Source organism: Scophthalmus maximus, chromosome 8, assembly GCF_022379125.1.
Source record: "Scophthalmus maximus strain ysfricsl-2021 chromosome 8, ASM2237912v1, whole genome shotgun sequence".
Taxonomy (NCBI): Eukaryota; Metazoa; Chordata; class Actinopteri; order Pleuronectiformes; family Scophthalmidae; genus Scophthalmus; species Scophthalmus maximus.
The window spans coordinates 13,883,655-13,906,518 of NC_061522.1; the positions used below are offsets into that span (position 1 = coordinate 13,883,655).

General features: G+C 43.6%; 1 protein-coding gene and 1 long non-coding RNA gene across 6 annotated transcripts in view; one reads left to right on the forward strand and one right to left on the reverse strand.

Moving 5' to 3' along the window:
- Positions 1 to 22,864, reverse strand: part of sept9b (septin 9b) — a 65,719-nt gene that overhangs the window by 17,960 nt on the left and 24,895 nt on the right. For 3 of the 5 annotated variants that reach the window (XM_035636701.2, XM_035636700.2, XM_035636699.2), the window contains exon 2: positions 19,339 to 20,013. In XM_035636701.2, the coding sequence (XP_035492594.1) occupies positions 19,339 to 20,013 (675 nt within the window). Of the gene's footprint in view, positions 1 to 7,986; positions 8,091 to 9,230; positions 9,369 to 19,338; positions 20,014 to 22,864 lie in introns of those variants that run through there. The other 2 variants (XM_035636706.2, XM_035636705.2) reach the window with 2 other exon arrangements.
- On the forward strand, positions 1,297 to 8,237 carry LOC118312258. The gene is made up of 2 exons (XR_004794176.1): positions 1,297 to 1,472; positions 8,040 to 8,237. It is a non-coding gene; the product is annotated as an uncharacterized LOC118312258 (long non-coding RNA).

The window sequence follows — 22,864 nt, forward strand, 5'->3', positions numbered from 1 at the left end:
ATCGGAACACATCGGAACAAGCAGCGGCCCATAGGAGTGTCGACGTGTTACCCCGCCTGACAACCACCCTGCTGTCCTTTTACCTCACATGATTTTTTTTGCCAGCACTGCTCCCTAATGATAACCCTCTCAATCTGAAGCCTATTAATCGAATTGAATTGAAAATGTTTTTATTCCGAGCCGTGTAAAAAAAAAAAACAATGAAAAAACAACAAAAGAAAATAGTGAAACAAGTGGACAGATATAGAAGAGTGATATTCACATACAATAACAGCATAAAGCAAAAGGAACTGGTCAACACTTGCTGCTTTACATGTTCGAAAAGGGATGAGCAGAAGAAAAGAACCACTCACACTATGTTGCACTGCACGGTACATACAAAAAAATAAAAGATATGGAGAGATTTTCTGCTGAACTAGAATGCTAGGTGGTACAAATGTTTTGGGACTGAGGTGACAGACGATATCTGATCACTCCTGTACACAGTCACAAAAAAAGAAAAAGGGCGGGGACACTAAAATGCTTGATTGGTTAAAAACCCAACAAAACAATGACCAACGTTGAAGTCCATCATGAAACGGCAAAGCCTGAACAACTGTTCATACGAAGCGTCCCTTCATTAACCACATCTGCAGTCGTGTGTTGTGATGCTCCACAGAGAAAGCAAAGGATAACATTTGCAACCACGACAGAAAAAAAAAAAGTGAACAGAGACGGACAGCGTGACTCAGATCATGACTCAGTGGCCGCAGCCATTTAATCCACAAAACTGTTTTTAAATGACACAAACCCGGCGGAATAGAAAATAGAACAAGTAATCAGACATGTGAGACTCCACTGGAATAAAGTTCCTTTATTTAACTGACATTTAAAGTTTCATTTAAATAGAAAATGGGGGAAACTGACCTGTGCAAAAAAAAACGCTAAACAGGTGCATCAACCCAAACTGTCAAAATGAAAACCGCTTTGATAAACTGCAAACAGATGTTATGAGTGAACATACGTTCCAATAAATACATTAGACTGATTCTTCCTTCCTTTTTTTTTTTTGCTAATCCTTTAGGATTAGCTGATTCCAGAGCTTTGTTCAATGAATTCAGGCTTTTTCTTTGCATGACTGGACAGATCCCATGTCTTTGGTCTGCAAAAATGATACCCTCTGAAAGACAAGGTAACTGGTGAAAAATGTCGTTGGTGTTTGGTTTCCTCTTCCGTCACAAAGGGCTTCACAGCACACAAAACCACAGTATTTATTTCCGCACCAGAAATGTTTGTATAGCTTGGAGGGACACTTCGATTGGGCATAAAAGTTCGACACGTGAATGTCAATGTTGTCATCACAAGACAAGGGGAACAACTCAGCTTGTGAAAACAGTTCAAAATAGCTCTGAGGGTTTTCTGTGGCTCTAAAGGCAGCGTAGTCAAGAGAGAAGAGATTGAGCTTGGAGTACATCAAACTTTTCTGCAAAATGGTGAGTGAGGAGGAGTTTGAAAGATTTACCAGGCAGAAGAGGAATTATGCATTGCATTATGGGGATGCAGTGTTTTGGGGGAATGACCCACGCTCTGGACGTCAAAGGCAAGATATCTAATATTTCTGTCACAAGGCCCCCAACTTTATGGATGTGCAATTTTAAATCACAGCAGTCGACCCTAATATTATTCCTTCATGTAGTTCCCTGCAGGAAATTTTCCATCCTCATGTCTCTTGTATTGTACAGTATCGTGATGTGCACAGTGAGGTCAAATGAGTAAATATGGATTGTTACTGTTCATTGATCATTGTGCGTCTTGTGCAAGTGGACAAGCTTCTGAAAAACTGCACTGATGCAGTGATGGTAAATCTCTTTCTTGTAACCGTTACATTATTTTAGGCTGGACAAAAGTGATGGACTGCACAGCCTCGCAGTGAGAACAGTGCTCAATACATTTCTTGGCAAAGATTACAGCAGAATTTATTGTTGTTAATGCGGAACGCCAGCAAAGCTCAGTGGAAACCTGAAAATACAACACGGCTTTCAGGGCGGGTTCTTGTCTTGGCCTTCACCGAAAAGAGATATTTCATGGTCAAATTTCAGAAAAAGAAACGTGTAAACATTTAGCTGACACATATCAATAACCACTACTATGAAGCACCGAGGCCACTGCGTTCCTTCCTTGAACGGGCCTGTAATCCTACCTTCCTGGAAAACTAACACAGAGCGTTTCCCCCTGATCAGATACAACCTTCAGCTTTGCTGTAACAGAGAATCAGCTTCCCACTCTGGATTCACATAACTCAACACTCCCCTCTCAAGGCCTTCATTAAAATCCCATCAGGAACATCACATCCATCCCTAGATTTAATATTCACCGACTGAAACTTGAGCGACGAGCCAGTGCCAGAAACAAAGCCAGCATTGTATTCCGGACAAGCCTCCTAAAACCCCCCCCAAGAAATTCAGTTTCCATCGATGCACACATGCCACATCAGCGCTTCCCTGTTTTGCAGTATGAGATTGGTCCGTGGCAATATAAAGAAAACAAGAGAGCAAAAGAGACAAAAAACAGAAAGAAATCGTAAAGTGATTTGCATGCACAACATGTAATTAATCCTGATGAGCTGAAACAGTTCAAATGGTGCAGTTGATGACTGACGCTGTGCATAAGGAAACTGGCCCATGTGGGAGGATTTTATAATTGGCCGCGCTTTGATTTGTTTCCAGTTTCGGATTCAAACATTTCATTTCACGTATTTTGCCAGAATGGAAGAAACTTCTTAATGTTTGTGCTACACTGCGCTGATGTTTGGCTCCAACTCCACAATGTTGGAAAACCCTGCTGCTGTCATGCAGGATACAGTTGCAGGGAAATGAGGTAAATGAAGTTTAACACTGTTGCCTTGAGACACATCAGCAGAGCAAAATCCTCAGGAATCAGATAGAGATTCAGTTGTGTAAATTGACTAAGCAGAAGACATCAACCAGCTTCACAACAATGTCCACGTCTTCTTCACAAATTCACCTAAACTAAATAAAGTCCTTTGCATATTTACATCGTATTTTTAGGCTGACTTTAATTTAAAAGGAAAAAAAATTCTTATGGTTTCTTTTCTGTATTAGTTGTTTCATCATATTATTTCAATCTCACTTTGCAGAATGAATTTCTTTTCGTATCATATTAAACATTTTCATTCATGGTTCTGATGATGTCGCTTGTAATTAACGACTCGGCCTCTTCCACATGAACGCACTCGTAACGGGACATGAAAACCCAGGGTTGACTGAGACAGTTGATATCCAGCTTCGTAGTACAGGTTATCCAGGATGGTCAGTGTTTAGTCAAATCCAGATAACGAAAACTTATCCTGGCTATGTTGAACTCGCTTCCTACAGTTCCCCTGGTCTGCCTTCAGGCTGTCTAACACATGTTCAAAGGCGGTCCAGTCGCTCCTCAGGGGGTTGAGATTTGGGAAAAGAAGGGATCATGTCTGTTCTTCCACTCACACAACTCGTATGGTTACTGACAGCTCTTAAACACTGTCTGCTATTTGAAAAACATTTTTAACATGGTTCCCATGAGATGACCCCCCCCCCCCCCCCCCATCTCTGCCCTATAGTTCAGTTCCTTTTTTCCCCTCTCCTATGTGTGTTTCTCTGTAACTGTCCTCTATCTTTCTCTTTTTTTTTTTTTTAAACCGGAGATGATATTTCCTCCGGCCCTTTGGTGGCTCCCTCTTAAGAGGAAGAGATCATAAAGTTTTATGCCTGCTCCCGCCTGGAAGAGATAGTGTCCAAAAAGAGGAAAGCAGCACACGAGTTGCCTGACAGTCCGCAGTCAAGTGTGTCACATGAATACAGGATTAACATATGCACAAATTAATATCATCTAAAAGATTTATGGAGTGGTTTTAAGCGTGCAGTCAATGAATGCACGAATGCAAGAATACAAGCACATTACAACATATCAGTCCTCACTTTGTGCCCAAATCTCAGGTGGCGCTATGGTTGCTGCCGTGTTGTAAGGCCAAGAGATCGCAAGGCAATTGGTTGTACAGTAGATTAGTATTTAAGTTTCAGTGGCGGAAAAGCAAAAGAAGAGAGGTACCTACATTGACGTTATAAATATTTTGTCGTTATTTGTTTTATTAATCCAACGTATTCCTCCTTTTGAAAGGGTCGATGTCAAGTGTGAGCATGTGTTACTGCGTTAATGCTACACCGGATTCTGTTTGAAGGAGATAACATAACGGTGTATTTACAGTAGGCAGAGACAGAGTGAGGTTGAGCTGCGAGAACAGAGGAGGTTCTCTCTGGGTTGTCATGTGCATCAAACAGGAAATCCCTCCCTCCCTACCAGTCAATACTTTGAAACCAAAGCAACACGCTGATTAAAAATCCTGACGTGTTTCTCCATCATAATAACTCCCTGTCATGTAAGATGAGGAGCTTCGGCGAGGTCGATGACAGCTGCAGTTGACACAAACAGGGGCCGGCACTTCAGAGAACAGGTCAGAAGAATTCAACTGGGCCACTCCATCTTTCAGTCTTGTCACGTTGTGTCGGCCCACTGAGAATGCGACCCCTGGCCTGACGTGGAGCCGAGCAGATGGTGCTGCTCGGTGTTGAAATACACCTCTATGCGCGGAAACTTCTGGTACAGTGTAGATAATGACCTGTCCCAAAAGACCTCCGAACAGATTGAAAGAGTGAGAAGAGATGGGGACAGGGAGCTGTGCACGGACGGGGTCAGGGCACGACCGGAGGCGGATGAGACGTGTGATGGACGCTACAATAACAGGGACGAGCTGAAAAAAACGCAACAAGAGTGAGGGCACTTTGGATTGAAAGTTGTAAGGAGACACTGAGAAAATGAGAAGCTGAAGCCCAGCACAGCAGGGAGGCCACTGCGGTACGATTGTGCCGGGCGGCTCTCAGTGCTGCCGGCTCACTGACCACAACTGTAACTCCAGAGCCCAAACATTTCTCAGAAACGTGGAGGGGGATCTAGGAGGTTTCAGCCACAAGCCTGCCCACAGCTGCAGCATGGGGAAACTGGTACACGGCAAATGACAGACGCAGCCCATGACGGGGCTGTAAATCACACAACCAACACGAGCATGAACTGGGAACGGGGCCGGCGGGACTGAATATTTCGACGATGGAGGCAGTGTAGTGTTTAATGAGAGGAAATGAGACCTGACTTTTGACCTTTACGATGGTTCTTTTTCAGTCGCACCGGCGTGTAAGTGCTGCTAATTAGGTCACTTTATTAGTTCACTATTGTACTTTTACTACATTTTTCGTTTTAAAATGGCATTTTAACACTGAAACGATCTCCGTCCGCACAATCGTTTTAGCTCCTCATCTGTGATAATCCCCGTCCATACTAACACACATAGAAATGTATAGGACGTGACCATTCACATACCCTGAGCATGTGCGTACCGGTGTAAACAGGAAGGAGATTTTCTACTCTGCGGTCGGTTACAGAAAATAATATGAACAAGAAACAACAATGGTGAAAAGTAAGAGCAGGGACAGACGAGGTAGAAGTAACACCTTAAGTATATACAAGGTTTTGCCTTCACCGCTGGTAGTCGACTCATGAGTAATAAGAACCAATCAGGAAGCGAACATGAGTGACTGAGTTTTCCCCGGGTTCATACTACAACGCAGCACCAGAGTTTCCAAGCTTCTCTGTTTTAGGCGCTCAGAGAAGTGTTGACGGCAGGTGTGACATTTCAAGTGGTAAGAATAAAATACACATCTTGACTAATTACCAAAATGCGTCCGTACTTTTCAACAAATCTACAACCCAAGTACACGCCAAGGCACATCCTGTAATTAAAATTCATCACCCCAGAATCAAAAAACAAAGAGACAGATAGCCTTGACGTCACAATACCTGGAGGCATGATGCTGCCACATCGCTGTCGGAGAGACCACCACAAAGTGGCACATGCCGCCCTCTCCCGCCACCCCTCAGGCCCACAGCGTGTCACCTCTGACAGGACATGACATGTCTTGACTTCAGCTCCCATCCGTGACATACATGTCGATCGGTAAACATCCTCCCACTGTGGGTGTGTAGAGGGATACGTTTTATCTTTGACTTCCTAATACTGAATTTTACAAAAGGATTTCTTGCGACAAACTGCTTGGTGACAAAACCACCAACAGAAACATGACTTCACTATTCCCTTGCAGACAGGAAGAGCAACATAAGTCCATGTGACATTCTGCTGTGTACACATGGACACAATTAGCTGGCGAACTAGGAAGACATACTGTAATGGGGGAAGGAATAATTCAGACCAACAGCCCGGTTGTTTACTGTAAATCCAGTTCACGCCTTCTCTCCTCTCAGCTGTGCTGCCTTCAGGGAACATTCTTTGGTCAAAAACACGGGTCTGAGGTGATGGGAAAACAAGTGACAGCGGTGGATTCACCTTTAAAGAATCAGGTTTTAAATCTGTGCGTGCACCGGCTGCAGCACAATACATGCTTTCTTGAAAATGATATCTCTGACAAGACTGGTTATATGATATGGGACTTTTAATTAAAGCAAGAAAAAAAAACTCTCTGTGAGAGTTTGGTCCATGCTGCTGGCCCCAAACAGTCCTGACGAAATGCTTATCTGTGGTGATTGAATAAGTTATATTCAGCGAGCTAATCTGATGAGTGTCACACACACAATGGCTGCGTGGCTTTAACGGGTGAAGCGTATTGTGATGCTTTATGCAAAAAGGACGAGAGGCAACATCAGGAATCCGAGGGACGAGAGAAATTGTATGATAGGCTTCAGGAAACTGACACCGCAGGCTGACAGCTGCAGAAACATAAATCCAAATGAATTGCAAAGTTCAATAACGCTGTGTTGGCGCTGAGACTGTTACAGCGGTTTGAGAGTAGTGAATATGTTCATACAGTTGTCTCAATGTGCAAAGTCAAATGTATCACTATTCTTGTCAAATATAAAGCTGGTGCAAAGCAAGGACGTCTAGAACATCTTTTGCAACATCTCTACATGACTACACTGACAGTGGGGTAGAAAAATAAATCTTCAAGTGTCTGTTTTCAGAGACTTTGGATGCAGATTCCAAAAAAGTAACTTATTTTTCCAGTTCCTGGCTTCTGGGGCCCAAAATCAAAGCTAAGTGACAAACCACAACCTGATTTTCTTCCCGACAGAAGACTAAAGAGAAGAGTTACTGTTCCCCCGTGGAAGAGCACAAGTCGAAAATAAATAAAATTGACCTGTTAGCCTCTTCAACTCTCCCTGAACCTGGCAACAAACTCTGCAGAGAGCGGACACAAGGGGTTGTCAAAATTGAATCACGTCAAAACGGCTTGGCTCAATCAGTGCCTGGCTAATCCACTGCGCTGGATCAAAGTCAGCCTGGAAACTGCCTGACGTGACAGGAGCTGATGCCAGAGGAGAAAACACGAGCAGACATGGGCCCTGGAGAACTGGCAACTCGAAGAATAACAGGGACTCATCCTGATTGGTCGACACTCAGTCCCATTATGGCGGATTGATTATCCATGCGCGCTCTAGAGCTGAAGACACAATGGGAGGGGAGAAAGAAAAGGGAGGGGAGTGTGTGTGAGGGGGGGAGGAGTGGGGACGAGTGACAGAGCTGACCCCCCAAACTCTCCCCTCTGGCTGAACAATGGGAAGGGGAAAGCATGGGGGGGGGGGGGGGGGGGATAAGAAATCACGAGGCCTGCAAGCTGAATTTGGAGTTTTCTGTAGATCTCATGGCAACAACACACTCGCTCGCCGCTCTCTCAACACTTTCTGCACAGCACACACGACACACATGGTAAACTAACTTTGACACAAGCAAGCTCAAAGCCCCAATCCATATCTGCCCCTGCCTCCCTCCCCAACACTTCTTCTGCCTCCTTCTCCTGTCTCTAAAAAAAACCATTCACAGGCATCAGCTCCCAGCAGCAAGACAGAAAGGCACAAACAGCAAACTTTAAAAAGTGGTCAACTCACCCAACCCTTTCCTCTCCTTCTACTCTCACACTCTCTTCCTCTCTCACTCACAGTTCCAGCTGGTGAAGCAGGGCTGCGGCTCCTGCTCTCCTGGCCACGCCCACAGCACAGTCATGTGACCGCCATCCCAAGTGGCTTGGAAGGCATTCGGCGGCCACACCCCTCATTCAGAGAAAGTCAATGGAGAACATTGTGGACGCAGAAAAGCTATCTTGAGCCATGTCATATTAAGTAAACCCACTAGAAGAAGAGCTGCTTGTGTGTGTGTATCCTCTGTACTTCCATGTCCTTCCTGTGTGTCCATCTGCTCTCTCCCTCCCACTGTTTCTTTCCACAGTGGATGGTATTAGAGGTGTGTGTGTGTGTGTGTGTGTGTGTGTGTGTGTGTGTGATTGTGAGAACTGAAAACATTTGGTCATCTCTCTCCTCGAATCCTCCGCGGCTCGCTCTCTCCATCCCTCAAAAAATAAACGCAATGACCAACATTCCATCTCTAACCATAGTGAGCAAAAAATCCTTCAAATGAATAAGGAAACATGATCAAGGATTTTCTTGTTAAGAGCTAAGGCCCTCGCTGAATCCAAAGTTAAAAAATAAAAAAATAAAAACCTTCTGCTGTCCACCTGCTTCTCTAAAGCCCACTACAAACAATGTATCATGTTCATGGTGCTTGGTGTGCTGGGACTATTTCTAAACTGGGCATAGTGGTTTGGCAAAAAAAGTTTAGATTTCTAATAAATTAGAAAATGTTTGTTATGTAATAAACAAACACTATAGTGTAACTGTAAACTATATGAACCTGTATTCTCTCAAATGGCCAGCAGAGGGCGACTCCAATGGTTGCAAAGAGAAGTCTGTTTTTATAGAAGTCTATGAGCAATGCTTCTCCTGTCGCTTCATTTATAATGTCAATAAACTTCTTCCTGGGGAGCTTACGGTCTTATTATGGAGTTTGTGCTAAGCTACGCTAACAAGCTGCTCGCTGCATAGCCATAAATCTACCAGACAAACACAAGAGTATCTGCTCTCAATCTTTCAACAAGTAAAGAGAGATATAAGCAAGAAACTGTATTTCTTCCAAAATTTACAGCTTCTGGGAATTATCTTTCAGAGAGATATGTCCCAGACTAAAAGACAAACATAGGAAGTTGGCATTGATGGCTTTTCATGCTCTGCTTTCTTTATTTGCATTTTCCTTTAACTGACCGGCCACCAAACAGTTTACAGCAATATGAAAAACTCACGTAGCAACTTGAGCGAATCAAGAGGCACTGAAATCCAAAACGGTCACAAAGCGGCTCCAATACCCAAACGTTCTCCGTCTTGCTCTTCTGTGCTTCCTCTGTCCCAGTTCACCCACAACAGAGCGCTTCGGCCAGCTCGCTTACTGCAAAATGCTAATGCAGTTGACATGCAAAGAGATGTTTTCTGAGAATAGAGTTTAAGATTAGAGAAAGGGGCTGGTCATGAAATGGATTCGATCCGTCGCTGACTGGAACAAGAGAGTGAATAATCGGTTCCTTTGGTGCATGGATGTGGCTCAACTTTTTTTCCATCAGCAAACAGATTGAAGGCGTGAGAGAGGTTTTCATAACATTCAGCACAAATGTTTCCTTCCTGTCGGAGCTGGAGAGCAAGGCTCACATTTGCCTGTTTCGTTGTGAATGTGAGGCACTACAGTATTAGTGTGTGTGTGTGTGTGTGTGTGTGTGTGTGTGTGTGTGTGTGTGTGTGTGTGTGCGTGTGTTTACTTTGCGTCAGCACACTGTTGAAACATATCCATTCTCATTATCAGTTCTGATTTACCAATCTTAAAGGTCTATTGAAATATCATGCTGTAGTATTACTGATCTAGCTTATCACTATTTTACCAGCTAGTACTGTTGTTGATAGATTCATAGTAGAAATGCAATTGAGTCTAGCAATGGTCTTTCTCTCAGCAAATGTTCTATTTATGCTTGAGATCAGAATCCTAAATCTGTCAGAGGTCTATGTCCAGTGTGGAAAAAGTGACCAAAAAACAGCTTTTCTGGGGTTCCAAGCAAAAAATATCAGACACATTCCCACCGTCTTCTTATCGAAGAACACATTAGTCGTAAACAGTAAACAACGCTGTCAGTATATGAAAACCCATGACCCACCAGTGTCAGAAGTTGCCATTTCCTCCCGTGGGAAAAAAGAAAAGATGGCAGTAGATTTCTGTGCTATTTGCCTTATTTTATTAGTCCTGCAAAGAGCCTTAAAAGCAGCTTTGATTTAAAGTAAATGATCGCACATCAGTTCAATTAGAATCTGGACTTGGTGTGAAACTGTGTAAGGGAGGGGGGACATGATGAAAGTGTGTGTGTGTGTGTGTGTGTGTGTGTGTATCTACAGTGGACAATTTTCATCTGTAGTATTTTGATAATAAGTATATTCTATACCATGCATCTCTCTGTTTACATTACTCTCACTTTTACAAAAGCGCTGTACAAGTGAGATGCTACATCAACATTTCCTCGATAGCTTAACGACAAAACTCAATCAGGAGTCTAAAGTGAAGTCATGTGCTTGCTGGCTCTCCGAAAACCTCAAAGTAAGGGATTTTAGTTGCGTTTCATTATTTCTGCTTTTTATACACAGCAGCCATTTTGCCTCAAAACACATGTCAAGATTCGGTTGTATCAAATCATGCGGGCTCAAGAGGTAACTGAAGACTCGTACGCGCGGTGATGCCGGGAGCCCTACGGGGGAAAGTCTGTGATTTGCCCGTGGGGTCAGGGCTGATTGCTCAGAGGCCGCCCAATCAGGGCAGAGCACATATGGAGGCGATTGAAGGAGCCACCTCCATGACTCAGCAGACCGAGTGACTCAGTGACACGTCCTTCCTGAGGGGAGCAGAAGGAAAAAGCTGAGCGCAAGGAGAGGGAGGGGCACAGGGGAAAGAGGAGGCAAAGAGGGGGGGGAAAATAAATGAGGGAAAGAAGAGATGGAGTGGGAATGGGGTTGGTTGGAAGAGTAAAGAACAGGAGGGAGAGGGGAAAGACATAACATCTGGCTTGGCCTGGATATATACAGGGGAGATATCTGGGTCTGTTGGAGACTTCCTGTTGTGTTGTGTTTGCTGTGGTTGCTCTTATCCCCTGTGGTGCAAATGGAGACAGCATGTGTGTGTGATGAGTGCGGATGGTTTATCTCAGCACCCCGAAGCGGCCTCCGAGACTCAGCCTCGCCTCTCTGGTGGAAATCACCGAACGTACATCAGCAGAACAGATGGACTGGTCTGTGTATTTATCCTGAGCAGCTACACACGCTGGCGGTAAAATACTTGCTCCCTCCAGGTTTCTTTCCTCAGACTTGAACATTTTTCCTTCCTTACGTTCCAATAACTCAGACGCGTGTTTGCTTTTTCATCAACTCTTTACTGCCCTGAACGAGTAAGAAGTCTGTGCCCTATTTATTGCGATGATGCAAAGAAGATAAGCTTTTTTCGGATTTCGTGGTCTGAAGTGTTTGCCAGTCCATTTTTCGAGCCACCAAAGTTTTCTCAGCCGTTGCCAATTTCAAGTACCATGTGCTCAAACCCCCTTTTTTTCCTCTAAAAGCATGGTTTGTGTTTTTCACAATAAACCACAGCAACCTCTTCAACTCGAGAAACAATGATTTTAAAAGGAAGTGCAATATAATGTCTCATAAAAGGTGGTTTCAAATAAACAATTAGGGGTTTCCTATACAATAAAATAAAAAGGAATGAAAGGGGCGACCAGCATCTTGGGATGATTCTGTGTATCCCTTTCACATATCCCCATCTGAGGAGGGTACACCATGTGGTCAACTTGATTGGCCTTAATGGAAACCAGTCAATCCTCCTGTCTCTGCAGCATGACCGTCTAAAACAATCGAGCTCTCCCACAGACACAATGTGGTCAGCAGATATACTCACGAAGACGATCCATGTCGTGGTTGTTGCATATCTCACTGCAAGTAGAAGCCATCTCTGCTGTCAACCGCTTTTCCGTCTCTTCTCTCGTGTGGGAGCGAGGGACAGGGATGACTCAACTCCAAAGAAGCGAAGACATGACGGAAGGAGCTCTGTGATTAAACTGCTTGTGCGGTTACTGCATGTCTCCCACAGACATATAACCCAATTATGATGAGAATTATGGAAAAAAGAAGCATCGCATGTGCAGAGACGGGGGAAGCAAATAGATATTCTGCTTTTAGCGACCGTGAGCTATCATCTTTGTGAATTGGTAATGAGCGTGTGTTTTATATTTAAAATTGGTTAACCATGGCTGGTCTACATGTGGTCCACCACATCATTTGGATTTTTAGTCTCACATTAGGTATCACGGAGGAACCCATCTGTGGCACCTTCACCCCAAAGCTCAAGTTGTTGTTGCGCCTCCTAAATCGTGATTTTGGAGAATAGAACAAATACTCAACTGCAGAGTCGGATGTAGTCGGTGTAACATGAGGTACAAGATTTCAGCATCTCATTTTTGCTCACATGCGCAGACTTCAGATAGACACACACCCTCACACGTGAATCCCTCTGCCCCCCAATCTACTCTCGCCTGCTCGTTTCAGCAGATGGCAGGACTGCAGCACAAATTACCATCTGTCTGTCAGCACACACACACACACACACCAGGGAAAACAACTATTGTTTTTCCAGTAGGCAACGTACTCTATCCGCCTACAAGTGGGCCAAACATCATTAGCAGAGTATTTGGAGAAAAACTGACCTCACATGAACCATTCTCCTTCATTAAAACCAGTGTGTGTGTGTGTGTGTGTGTGTGTGTGTGTGTGTGTGTGGGTTTGTGTACAAATGGATAGTGATGTCATTTCCTCCTGAAATCACCTGAGTCTAAACCTATCCAGGACCAAAATCCAGATGGTCCAATCGAGCCAACCAGTTTAAGATTGTGATTATGTTAAAACTCCATGGTCATCGAGGAGAAACCATTCTTATCATCTTCAGAAAAGGAATAAAAATATGCTAATGAATTCAATTTTTCTGGCTTTTTGAGTAACACGATTGCCTTGCTTGTCTTGATGTGTAAATAAATCATGTAATTGTGCATTTTGATGACAAGCAGCCCTGGCCCCTACTGACTGCAGTTCAGTCATCACAGGTCAGCTGGGTTTCACTAATGGTCCTTGAGGAAAACATATATATTGCTCACGATGGCATGGTTTCCATCTCACTGCCCGAGAACATGACTGAGGCTTCATTTCGTCATTTTCATGGCCAAGATAAGAGACATGATTTTCCCATCAGTTTCTTGGACAGAGACACTGCAGCGCAGTCTCATATCTGGATAAACAAGAGGGAGGATTCCCCAGGACACGGACCAGATAAATGAAGATAATGTCAGCAAAGACTGAACGTTATCTCAGCTTGCTTCATCAAACCCTGATGGCCCATATCCTACTATTTGTCAAGAGGAGATGGAAAAAGGTCGACAAAGGTGTGTCTGTGCGTGTGTGTGTGTGTGTGTGTGTGTCTACACACAGTATTCAAAGCCTTTTTTTTATCTTTGTGGAAGACAAAGTGTGATCGTTCTGCAAAAGAGTCATGTTGCCAGAAGTGAGCTGTGTGAATGAATGTACATGGTGGTACAGAATGTGAAGGTAGATCATGTGAATGTATCGTGCATCACTTCATACAGAAGAAAGTAATAGAAGAGCAGGATTTGACTGCAGATGTGGGATTTGGCAAGATGACAAAAGGGGACAAAGGTCTTTCTGCAGTGGTGGGAAACTTCTTTAACCCTTGACTTCCCCCAGATGCTCAATGTAAACTCAAACTTCCGCAAAAGCCTTATCTGGGCAGGGGGGAAGTGTCTGTGTGTGTGTGTGTGTGTGTGTGTGTATTTATCTGGGGCAGAGGCTCCTCTTCCTCCTCCAATGTAAGATGTTCATTAAAAAGGAAACCCTTTCATGTATACTTTTGTTAATGTCCACACAATTCAAAGGGCTGCATGACATTGTTTTGAATGAGTTCCTTTCTTAGAGATATACTGGGGTATTAAAAACCTTCATCAAAGATAAATAGGGCAAAGCTTGACATCTGCATGCTGATGCATTTCTGTAACAATTCAAACCAATGTGCTTCCGGACCCCGGAGGTTGTTTTGTTTTTTTGCTAAATCCACAGAGAGAAAGCACAAAAACATTTTTTTGTTTTGTTCTATGTGTAAATGAAAGTGGCTTTGAAAAAATACAGGAAATCCATCTTGACTTCACCTGCCACACAGTTTCACTGTCTGACTGGATTTTACCCTGTCACACACTGCCTCCTGGTGGCTTGTTTAGGACACACACTCAGTGTGTGCGGTTATAGTCGAGCAAATGAGAAGTGACACTTGTCACTGTGGGACATTTTCGAACTGAAAAGACTGACGTTAAGAGTTTAGAGGCTCACTGACCTAAAGTGAGCAAAACTCCACGGTGCCCGGCGGCAAAGCAAAGACACAGTCGGGTACAATCAGTGCCTCAGTGTCAGAACATCGTCCTGTCATCATCTTCAGGCAAAGATAAGGAGGGGGGGGATAAGGAAGTGCTCTAAATAAGAAATCCCTTCAAACAGTGCTAAATGAACTGATATTTGTGATTGATTACACTTTGCTGCCATACCAATAAAAACTTGCCTTGCCTTCACCACGTTGTTTCAAGTGCGAATAAATAAAGACATGAGCTAAACACACACAGCTACGTACGAAGCTGCAGAATGATGTTATTCTCAGTCCGCAGCAGTTTCCCATCAAAAGCTCGTAGGCAAAAATCCTGCCTTCCTTTTTCTTTGCCTCTCTCTCTCTTTTTTCTTCCTCTGGGTAATTAGCCAACAGGTCACACTGAGTAATGGTCTGGGATCAGTCCAGGATAATTACACTGGGAGAGGACTGACCCCGGATATGCCTCCGCCTGAGGGCGCCTGTATGTGTGTGTGCGTGTGCGTGCGTGAGTGCCAGAGTAGGTGTGTCGATGAAAGGCGACCAAAGCAGGACAAAAATTTGAGATGGAGAAAGTGTTTGTGTGTGTGTGTTTGTGTGTGTGTGTGTGTGTGTGTGTGTGTGTGTGTGTGTGTGTGTGTGTGTGCGTGTCTGCCCTTTCCTGACCTATGGACAGGCAGAGACAAATCCCCCACTGCCCTCCTCTGGCTCCTCCTCCCCACTTTCAGAAGGTCACCCCAAACGAGAGACAAATGAGCCTGACTTGCTCCTTCTTCCATAATGACTTCACCTCCATTAGGGGAACAAATGTACAACGAGATAATCTGTTTACATAGGCAAAAGAAATGGTAAATTCCAGTCCAATATGCATACAGCATCTGCTCAGTTGAAACGGGGATATCTCTTTTGGTTGTTCACCCTAACAACGGGAAGACGTGGCACAATAGCACAACATGGAGGGACCCTCTAAATACACATTCTTTAGAGGGTCAAATGCAAAAACACACTGTCCATTCACGCCTTTGATTTCCTTTTCCACTTTTCTTTAGTGCTGTAACTCAGTCGAGATTGAAAGACAAATCCAGCTCTGTTGCTTGAACATCGTTTTCTCACTTATCACAATAAAACAAAAAGGGAGTAGCCCGATGAGGTTACTGAATGATGACTCACCAGACGGCATTATACGAGTGATAACTGCACTATTTACGGTCAACCTCTTTATCTACCGACCCCTCTACAATCTGGTGTCCTTGCAAGTGAGGTATATGTCTGTGGACTTGGAGAAACTCTCTGTCTGGCCCCTTATTTCGTAAATTGATCTTCGTCTATGTTCTACTACTTGGTTTCAAGGAGCTGGGAATAAGGGTGAAGCAAACTTAAGGTGGTTTGAGAAGTGGTTCGATTAAATGTGCTATTTCTGACCACAGGTGGTGGTTTCTGTCTTGAGATGTTAGATGGAGCTCCCTCTGCCGTGTGTGATGGATTGATGAACAGCAGGCCCCGCCTGTCAAGATAAGGTTTCCCATCTGGCAGAACACACAGCAGAAGACGAGATAAAAATCAGAGCGAGTCTAGTGCCTGTAGCCTGAAGTGAACCAAGCGGTCATGTTTTTCTTTCTCATTGTTTATTTGAATATCACTTATCACCTCAATTTTAACGGCATAACATATACTGTAGATTCTTGTAAGTCTGCCAGCACCTGAAGCTATACCACAGTTCATTTGAGTCAAATATTTGAAATGTATTTTCTGACCTCACATTAAAAGAAAATGGAAAGTATAGGATGCCCTTTGCATCATTTTACAGTATAAGCATGTACATATTTCTTGGAATTTAGCCTGACATGATCACTTTGGTCACCTTGAGCCAGATTATAATTCAAAGACAAAGTGTTTGTCTATAGTATGAATTAATAAAGATTCCATATTGGATCCAATAGATTTGAATGGAAGCCGCTGAACACTCAGACAATGTGATTTTGGTTCAGGCGAATGGAAAAGAAATTGGCAACATTTCACTTCTAAAACCACAGTTTGGGTGAGTTTTACGTGACCTCTGCTGACTGCGAGCAAAAACAATTATGTATACGGTGTGATGTGCAGTCCACATCTGATCTCACGCTGACCCTTTGCATCAACATCCCAGTGTGTCTCACTCTGTGGCGCTTAGATCAGAGTAGAGAAGGATCCTGGCGAGGAAGCAGATCACATGAGCCCAGAGAGAGGAAGTGCACTGCGGTGAGGTCTCACAGCAGGGAAAACAATCACGCTGACAGAAGAGCACAGGAAGCACAGGATACTCTGTTTGTGTGTGTGTGTGTGTGTGTGTGTGTGTGTGTGTGTGTGTGTGTGTGTGTGTGTGTGTGTGTGTGTGTGTGTGTGCGTGTTTGTGTGTGTGTGCGTGTGTGCGCGCGTGTGTGTGATGTCATTTCCTCCTGGAAAGACTGAATGGGCAGGAAAGCATCTTATCAAATACACTTGTGACAGGTTGACAGCCATTTGGAACAAAAAAAGGAGATATAAATACTGTATACATGCATTAGGTACTTGCTGCTTGTAAAGTTGCCAACAACATTTCAACAATTTTTCATATGTCAAATTAATTCACACAAATAATTGGACTACATGTCAGATCAATATTTAGCAATACGCCCTGCCCTGAATTTAACTTGGAAGTAAGTGGCAGCTACATCTCAGTAATTTGTGTATCTATGTCTACTTGCAGGAAGGTTCCTCCTCACCTAAATCCCTATTTGGGCCTCTCCCCGTGGACAAATAAGATGCTACAACTTCTAGATGAGGGCTGTGTAAAACAATCAGCACAGACAGATGACAAATTTACAGTCATAGACAGGAGAAATGATATGGCAGCACGACACAAAGTGTTTAAACCTACTGTGGGAAATGTGCCATACGAAACATCGGCCAATGACAAGGTGCCTTATGAGACTTTTTTGTGTTTTAGGAGTCAGTTTAAAAGCACATGCCAGGATTTGATATCCTCAAATGATCTAAATCATCAAGAAAACATACCCATCATTATGTTTCATCAAGAGCTAATTATGAAATAATTGACAAATACGAGAAACACAGATTAGTCCAAAACAACACAGTTTTCCCTTTTACTGTAGTTTGTGATTTTGTGACTAATGGCACACATACATAAATAATACACAGAAGGGCAATGGTTAAACCGACCATAATAATATTTTTCATAATGGTAATGTGTCAAATGACAATAAACTACAGAGAATTATCAGTCTGAACTGCAGCTTCCCTCGCCTTTAGAACATGACTCACTGTTTAGTTGTTGTGCCCACAACTTTACTGTTTTCCTTCACTCTCACCTCTCTCATCGCTTAGTAGTTGGCTGCGGCAGGCAGATGTTTCTAGCGAGAAAGCTTTTAAAGCTCACTGTACGCTACCTGTTCAGCACCACACTCCACATCCTGATGTTTCCCTCTGGGGTTGGTGGAGCCCAAAAACAGAGTGAAAAAATAGGACTAACACAATCGGGTGGACACAAACACCACTCCAACTTAAAAGATTCTGTTTTACCGCAACTGTTGGATATGTAACAAAGCAAGTTTGCCACATTGTATTGACAAATTGTTTCTGCTGCAACCAAGTGACAAAAACTCAAAAAAAGTTATGCATATAATGCACTAAAATGTTATCGCTATGTTGCTTAAATGTTGAAACAATGTTGTGAAACAAAGTACCACCTAAACTTCAAAAACACACATATAAATATATATTTTATATGTTTTAAGTATCACATAAGTCAGGTCGTGACGGGGCTGGAGGTTGGCTTACCAAAGAGGGAAGGAAAAAAACATTAACTTCCAGAGGCACCATAGAAACCCTGTGGCCCAGAATCTGCCTCTCTCTGATTCATATACTTTTACAGGAACTCTAACTCTAATTACTATTTAACTGCTGTACTACTGTTCTGGATCTGCCGAGGTTTTGTTCTCATCACATAACAAAAACCACCCTGGCTCCAACTCTGCATTAAGAACAGACATGGATTACCACAAATACAGACAGACAGTCTGCTGTTCCTCCCGACAGACGGGCCGCCAAGGACATGGTTACTTGTATTACTGACAGACGTGCAGACCTCAGATTAATCAAACAAGCCACTCGTGTTACTGGCTTCTTTTTCTCAGTGAGATCGGATACTTGGGTTAGTCTCTTACCTCGGTGTGAGTGGAAGGGGAGCAGAAGGTATGAAGTGAGAAGAAAAAGGTCAAATCAGTCCAAATTAAATGATATATGGAAAATGTGACCACTATTTTTTTTACTCACTGGTGTTTGACTGTAAGCTCAACTTAACAGCCAAGAGTGAAAAGCTGCCCTTACCTCATCACATTAGAAGATGTCATTTGGTTTAACTTGAGCCTCAGATAGCCTATTACACTCACTTTAATGCATTTGCCACTCGTGACATTTGCCACATGAAGCTGCAGCTAAAGCGCAAGTCTGCTCAATTAGCAAATGACTGTACTTTCCAATTTTACACATCAAGCCCCAGACTTGACGAGATTCTATATAAGGACCAAAGGAAATGGTGTATAAACCGTCTGGTGCACAATGAGATGACTTCACGTTTACCACGAGATGCCAGATTTGTGTTCCTCTTTTGCTCTAAAATCCTGTGTTTTCACTTTTCAGCAGCAATGACAGCAAAGCACCCGGTTCTTATAATATAAATAACAATAAATAATAGGAATAGATGATGCCATACAGCCACCAACAGGTTATGCGTGGTGATATCAGGGAAATGAACAAATAAATGCCAAGGATTACCGTTTCAAGTTTCTCATACTGATGCAGTTTTGTGCTTTGAGGAGGTGCTTGGCAGTGACTGACTGGAACAAGTGTGGGCATACGAGGTCAAGCAGACTTACTTTCAGGGTTGGGGGATCTGCGTCCATGGTTGGGTGAGGCGCAGCGGAAGGTGGTCACAATGGTGTTGTGGTGTGGGTTGGGGTGGTGTGGGTGGTGCACTGCTGGGTGATGGCCGTTGTTCTCAGGCGGAGCTCTGGTGATGCTGATGTCAGGTTTACGTACATCCCCGGGACTGGGGGGCTCAAACTTGCGAGCGTGATTCTGCTCGGGGGTGCGGCTGGTCCCATTGTTGTTATTGTTGCCCTCAGTGCGCCGAATCGCCGGGGAGTCAGTGGGCGTCTTGGCGAACGTGACCTCCCTCTTGTGGCTCATCTCCGGGGTCCTGGAGTGGCCCAGGACCTCGGGGCGTTTCAGTGCGCTGCTGGTCACAAAGCGCGAGGAGGAGGGGCTGGTGATGTTATCCACCTGCTTGCTGGAGGAGGAGGAGATGTCGATGGAAAGTTCGGAGCGGCGTGACACAGGCTCGGGGGTCTTGGAGCCTCCTCCACCCATAATGGAGCGAGGCTGGGTGTAGTTGAGGTTGTTGTTGTTGTTGGCGGGGGTGCCCAGGTCACGGTAGTAGATGCTGGTAGGAGACATGGCGTTGCGGTGAGGGGAGCTGGTGGTCCGGCGGGAGCCAGGGGAAGAGTGAGCTGAAGAGTCGACATCCTCCACCTCAAAGGACCTCTTCAGAGCTGCATGTAAGAGACGGAGGCAACGTTAGCTGAACAATCAATTAACTGATATATGGGCACCTACAATGGTAATCATTTGAATGATTGTTTAAAAAAGGAATTACTTTGAATGATTTTCTGGTTGCAGTTTCTCAATGCATTTCTGTGTTTTATACCATTCTAAACTGAATGTATTTAGGATGTGACAACCTTGTCTCCTATAAAATGTTTATACGCAGGTGAACTGCAACAGCAAATATATAATGAATGTAACTGACGGAACTGTTATAATTAACAGAATGAACGTTGTCAATGTATTTATTTAGAAATGTTTACAAATGTTCACAGACAATATATTTGTTTTCTGGAAAAATATCCGAGCTTGCTGTACAATATTCAACGCCTGTTGAAGATTAGCAGTATGTCAATGTTGTCTTTCCTGAGACAGGGTTGGATTTGTAATGGAACAAAAAACTAAGACATTTGAGGAGGTGACTTTTGGCTCTGTACAATCTACTGACAAAGCCATTTATCAGCAGATTAGCTATAACTTTAAAATGTTTTGACTAAGTTTTGGTCACATTTCTCGGTTTTGGGCACCAATCTATTCCCTTTTGTTTTGTTTCTTTTATTCTCCCTTGACCGCTTGTTTCTTAAAGCCTGGAAAAGTGACTTTAATTCATGCACTTGTGACAAATAAGAATATTCATTTTCATAAAGTAGAAGATTATGGAAACACTGAAGCTCAGCTACCTCTACATTATGCTTATGTATTTGAGCAAATGTATATTTAAAAGAACAAAACACAATGAGAGCACATTGACTCATTTTTAACTTCTTTTAAATTTCTTTACCAAAACAAGCTCATCTTTCCCCCACAAGGCATTAATGGGTCAAGATTCCTGTTTATAGTACGAAATAACAATGTAGGAACATGTTTTTTTGAAGGATCATACCAATTAAGTGAGCATTAAACAAAGTGAATTGTGTTTATGAAACGCATTATGAGGAGTGTCCCACTAGTAAAGAGTCTGAGGTTTGAGGGTGGGGTAGCTGTAGAAGCAACACAAAGAAGCCGTGTGAAACACACATTAAGACAAATCTCTCTAATGTCATCACATTCCCCATCACAAACAGTTTTTCCCCAAAGTGTACTACATGTTTAGGTTAACCGTGACCTCAATACTAACATTTTTTGGTTCACTACAATATAAAATACTGTGGTTTTACAAAAGCATTTTATAATGGATGCAAACTTCCAAAGCATTTAGGCCCAAACAAAAAAAAAGGAGAAAAAAGTTTCCCTGTTAATGAGCAACATGAGCACAGAGATAGAAGCACATCCTTCCCCTTGGCTGTGACGTGAGAAAGTAGCTGCACTGTCCAAGACGATGATACTGGGGGATGGAATCCCCCCCTGGGAAGACCGCACTGGCTCCAAGTCAACTTGAATTTGACTCCCATCGAGGAGTTGCTGTGCCAAGCCAGTGGCCAGGAGCTGTTATCATAATGACACACTAGTTGGACCCGTCCGCTCACGCACACCCTTAGGAACATCTCCCGTTTCCAACAATCCAAAAACTCAGTGCTGATTATTCGATCTGTTTTGCGGCCCCTGGTGTGTCTGTGTGTGCAGACTATATGTAGTTCTGTTCAAAGTGCTTGTAAAAAAAAAAAAAAAGCGAGCGCGCGTTACGGGAATGTATACGTGTTTATTTTTAAGCGGCTACACCCACGGGGAGAGGAACATGCCCCGGCCCCAGTGCTCTCTGTGAAAAGCCCAAACAAGGTTAGTGGATGCGGAGCTCGACACGATCACATCAAAGACGTCTCCCCACGCACATCAGCCAGCACCACTAATCTAATTTACTGCTTCACTCCGACATGGTGGACATTTGATACAATTTACCCCCAAACAAAAAATTCAGACCACAGACAACGTCTTGTTCACCAAGGACCAAGGACGTTCTCGTTCACCACAGGCATGAATGGATCTGCACGTCTTGGAGTTTATGGCGATGTGTGTTACAAATCTCCTTGACCCCTCGGCCCCTACCTGAGCACTGTTTATCTAGACCTTGAAGCTTGGTTGCCTTTCATCTGTGGCATTCGCACGCTGCGAAACACCGGTTTTTATAAGTGATGGCTATAGGGCTAGTCCCTCCAGATAGTTTTACTGTATCTACATTATGCAGGGGAAAGCATGAAATGTGTCCTAACAAGCATAGGAGTGGTCTTAAGACATTAAACAGTCACTCATACCAACTCCAACAATCCTTTTCTCACGCTCCCATTGCTTCTTTTCTGTGCTAAAGTTCTGATGAGAACAGCGTAATCATCCAATTAGGCACCGCAAAAGAGCTTTAAAGCTTTAAAATCCATCCTCTCATATATATACACAAATATTTAAAAAATTACATTCAACAATAAACTTTGCAATTTATAAGTGGTGTCCAAATCCGCAATGCCACTGGACTGTATACTTCCTACCCGTGCTCTCCTCCGTCTTGTTTTTTATGATTGCCCAGAGGGAGTCCAAGGCTGTGGCCACTTTCAACTTTGGCCAGAGAATATGTCGGTGTGCCAAGAGCGGCCTGCAGATTTCATAACGAGCTGAAAGGTTGTGATGCACGCTAAGATCCTGTTGCGTTTGCAATTCATTTTTTCGCCTCCTTTGAGAGTCCCAACACTTCAGGAAGTGGTGCACAGACTAACATCTCTCGACCCCTGCTGTAGACTTTTGTTACACCAAGAACTGTAAATGTGACCGATGCTGAATACGGGGAGGGATATCCAGACCCACATTCACAAATGTTGTCATAATGAAAGCCCAGCGAAGATTTGGTTTTGCCGGTGACCTGTCAAGTGATCT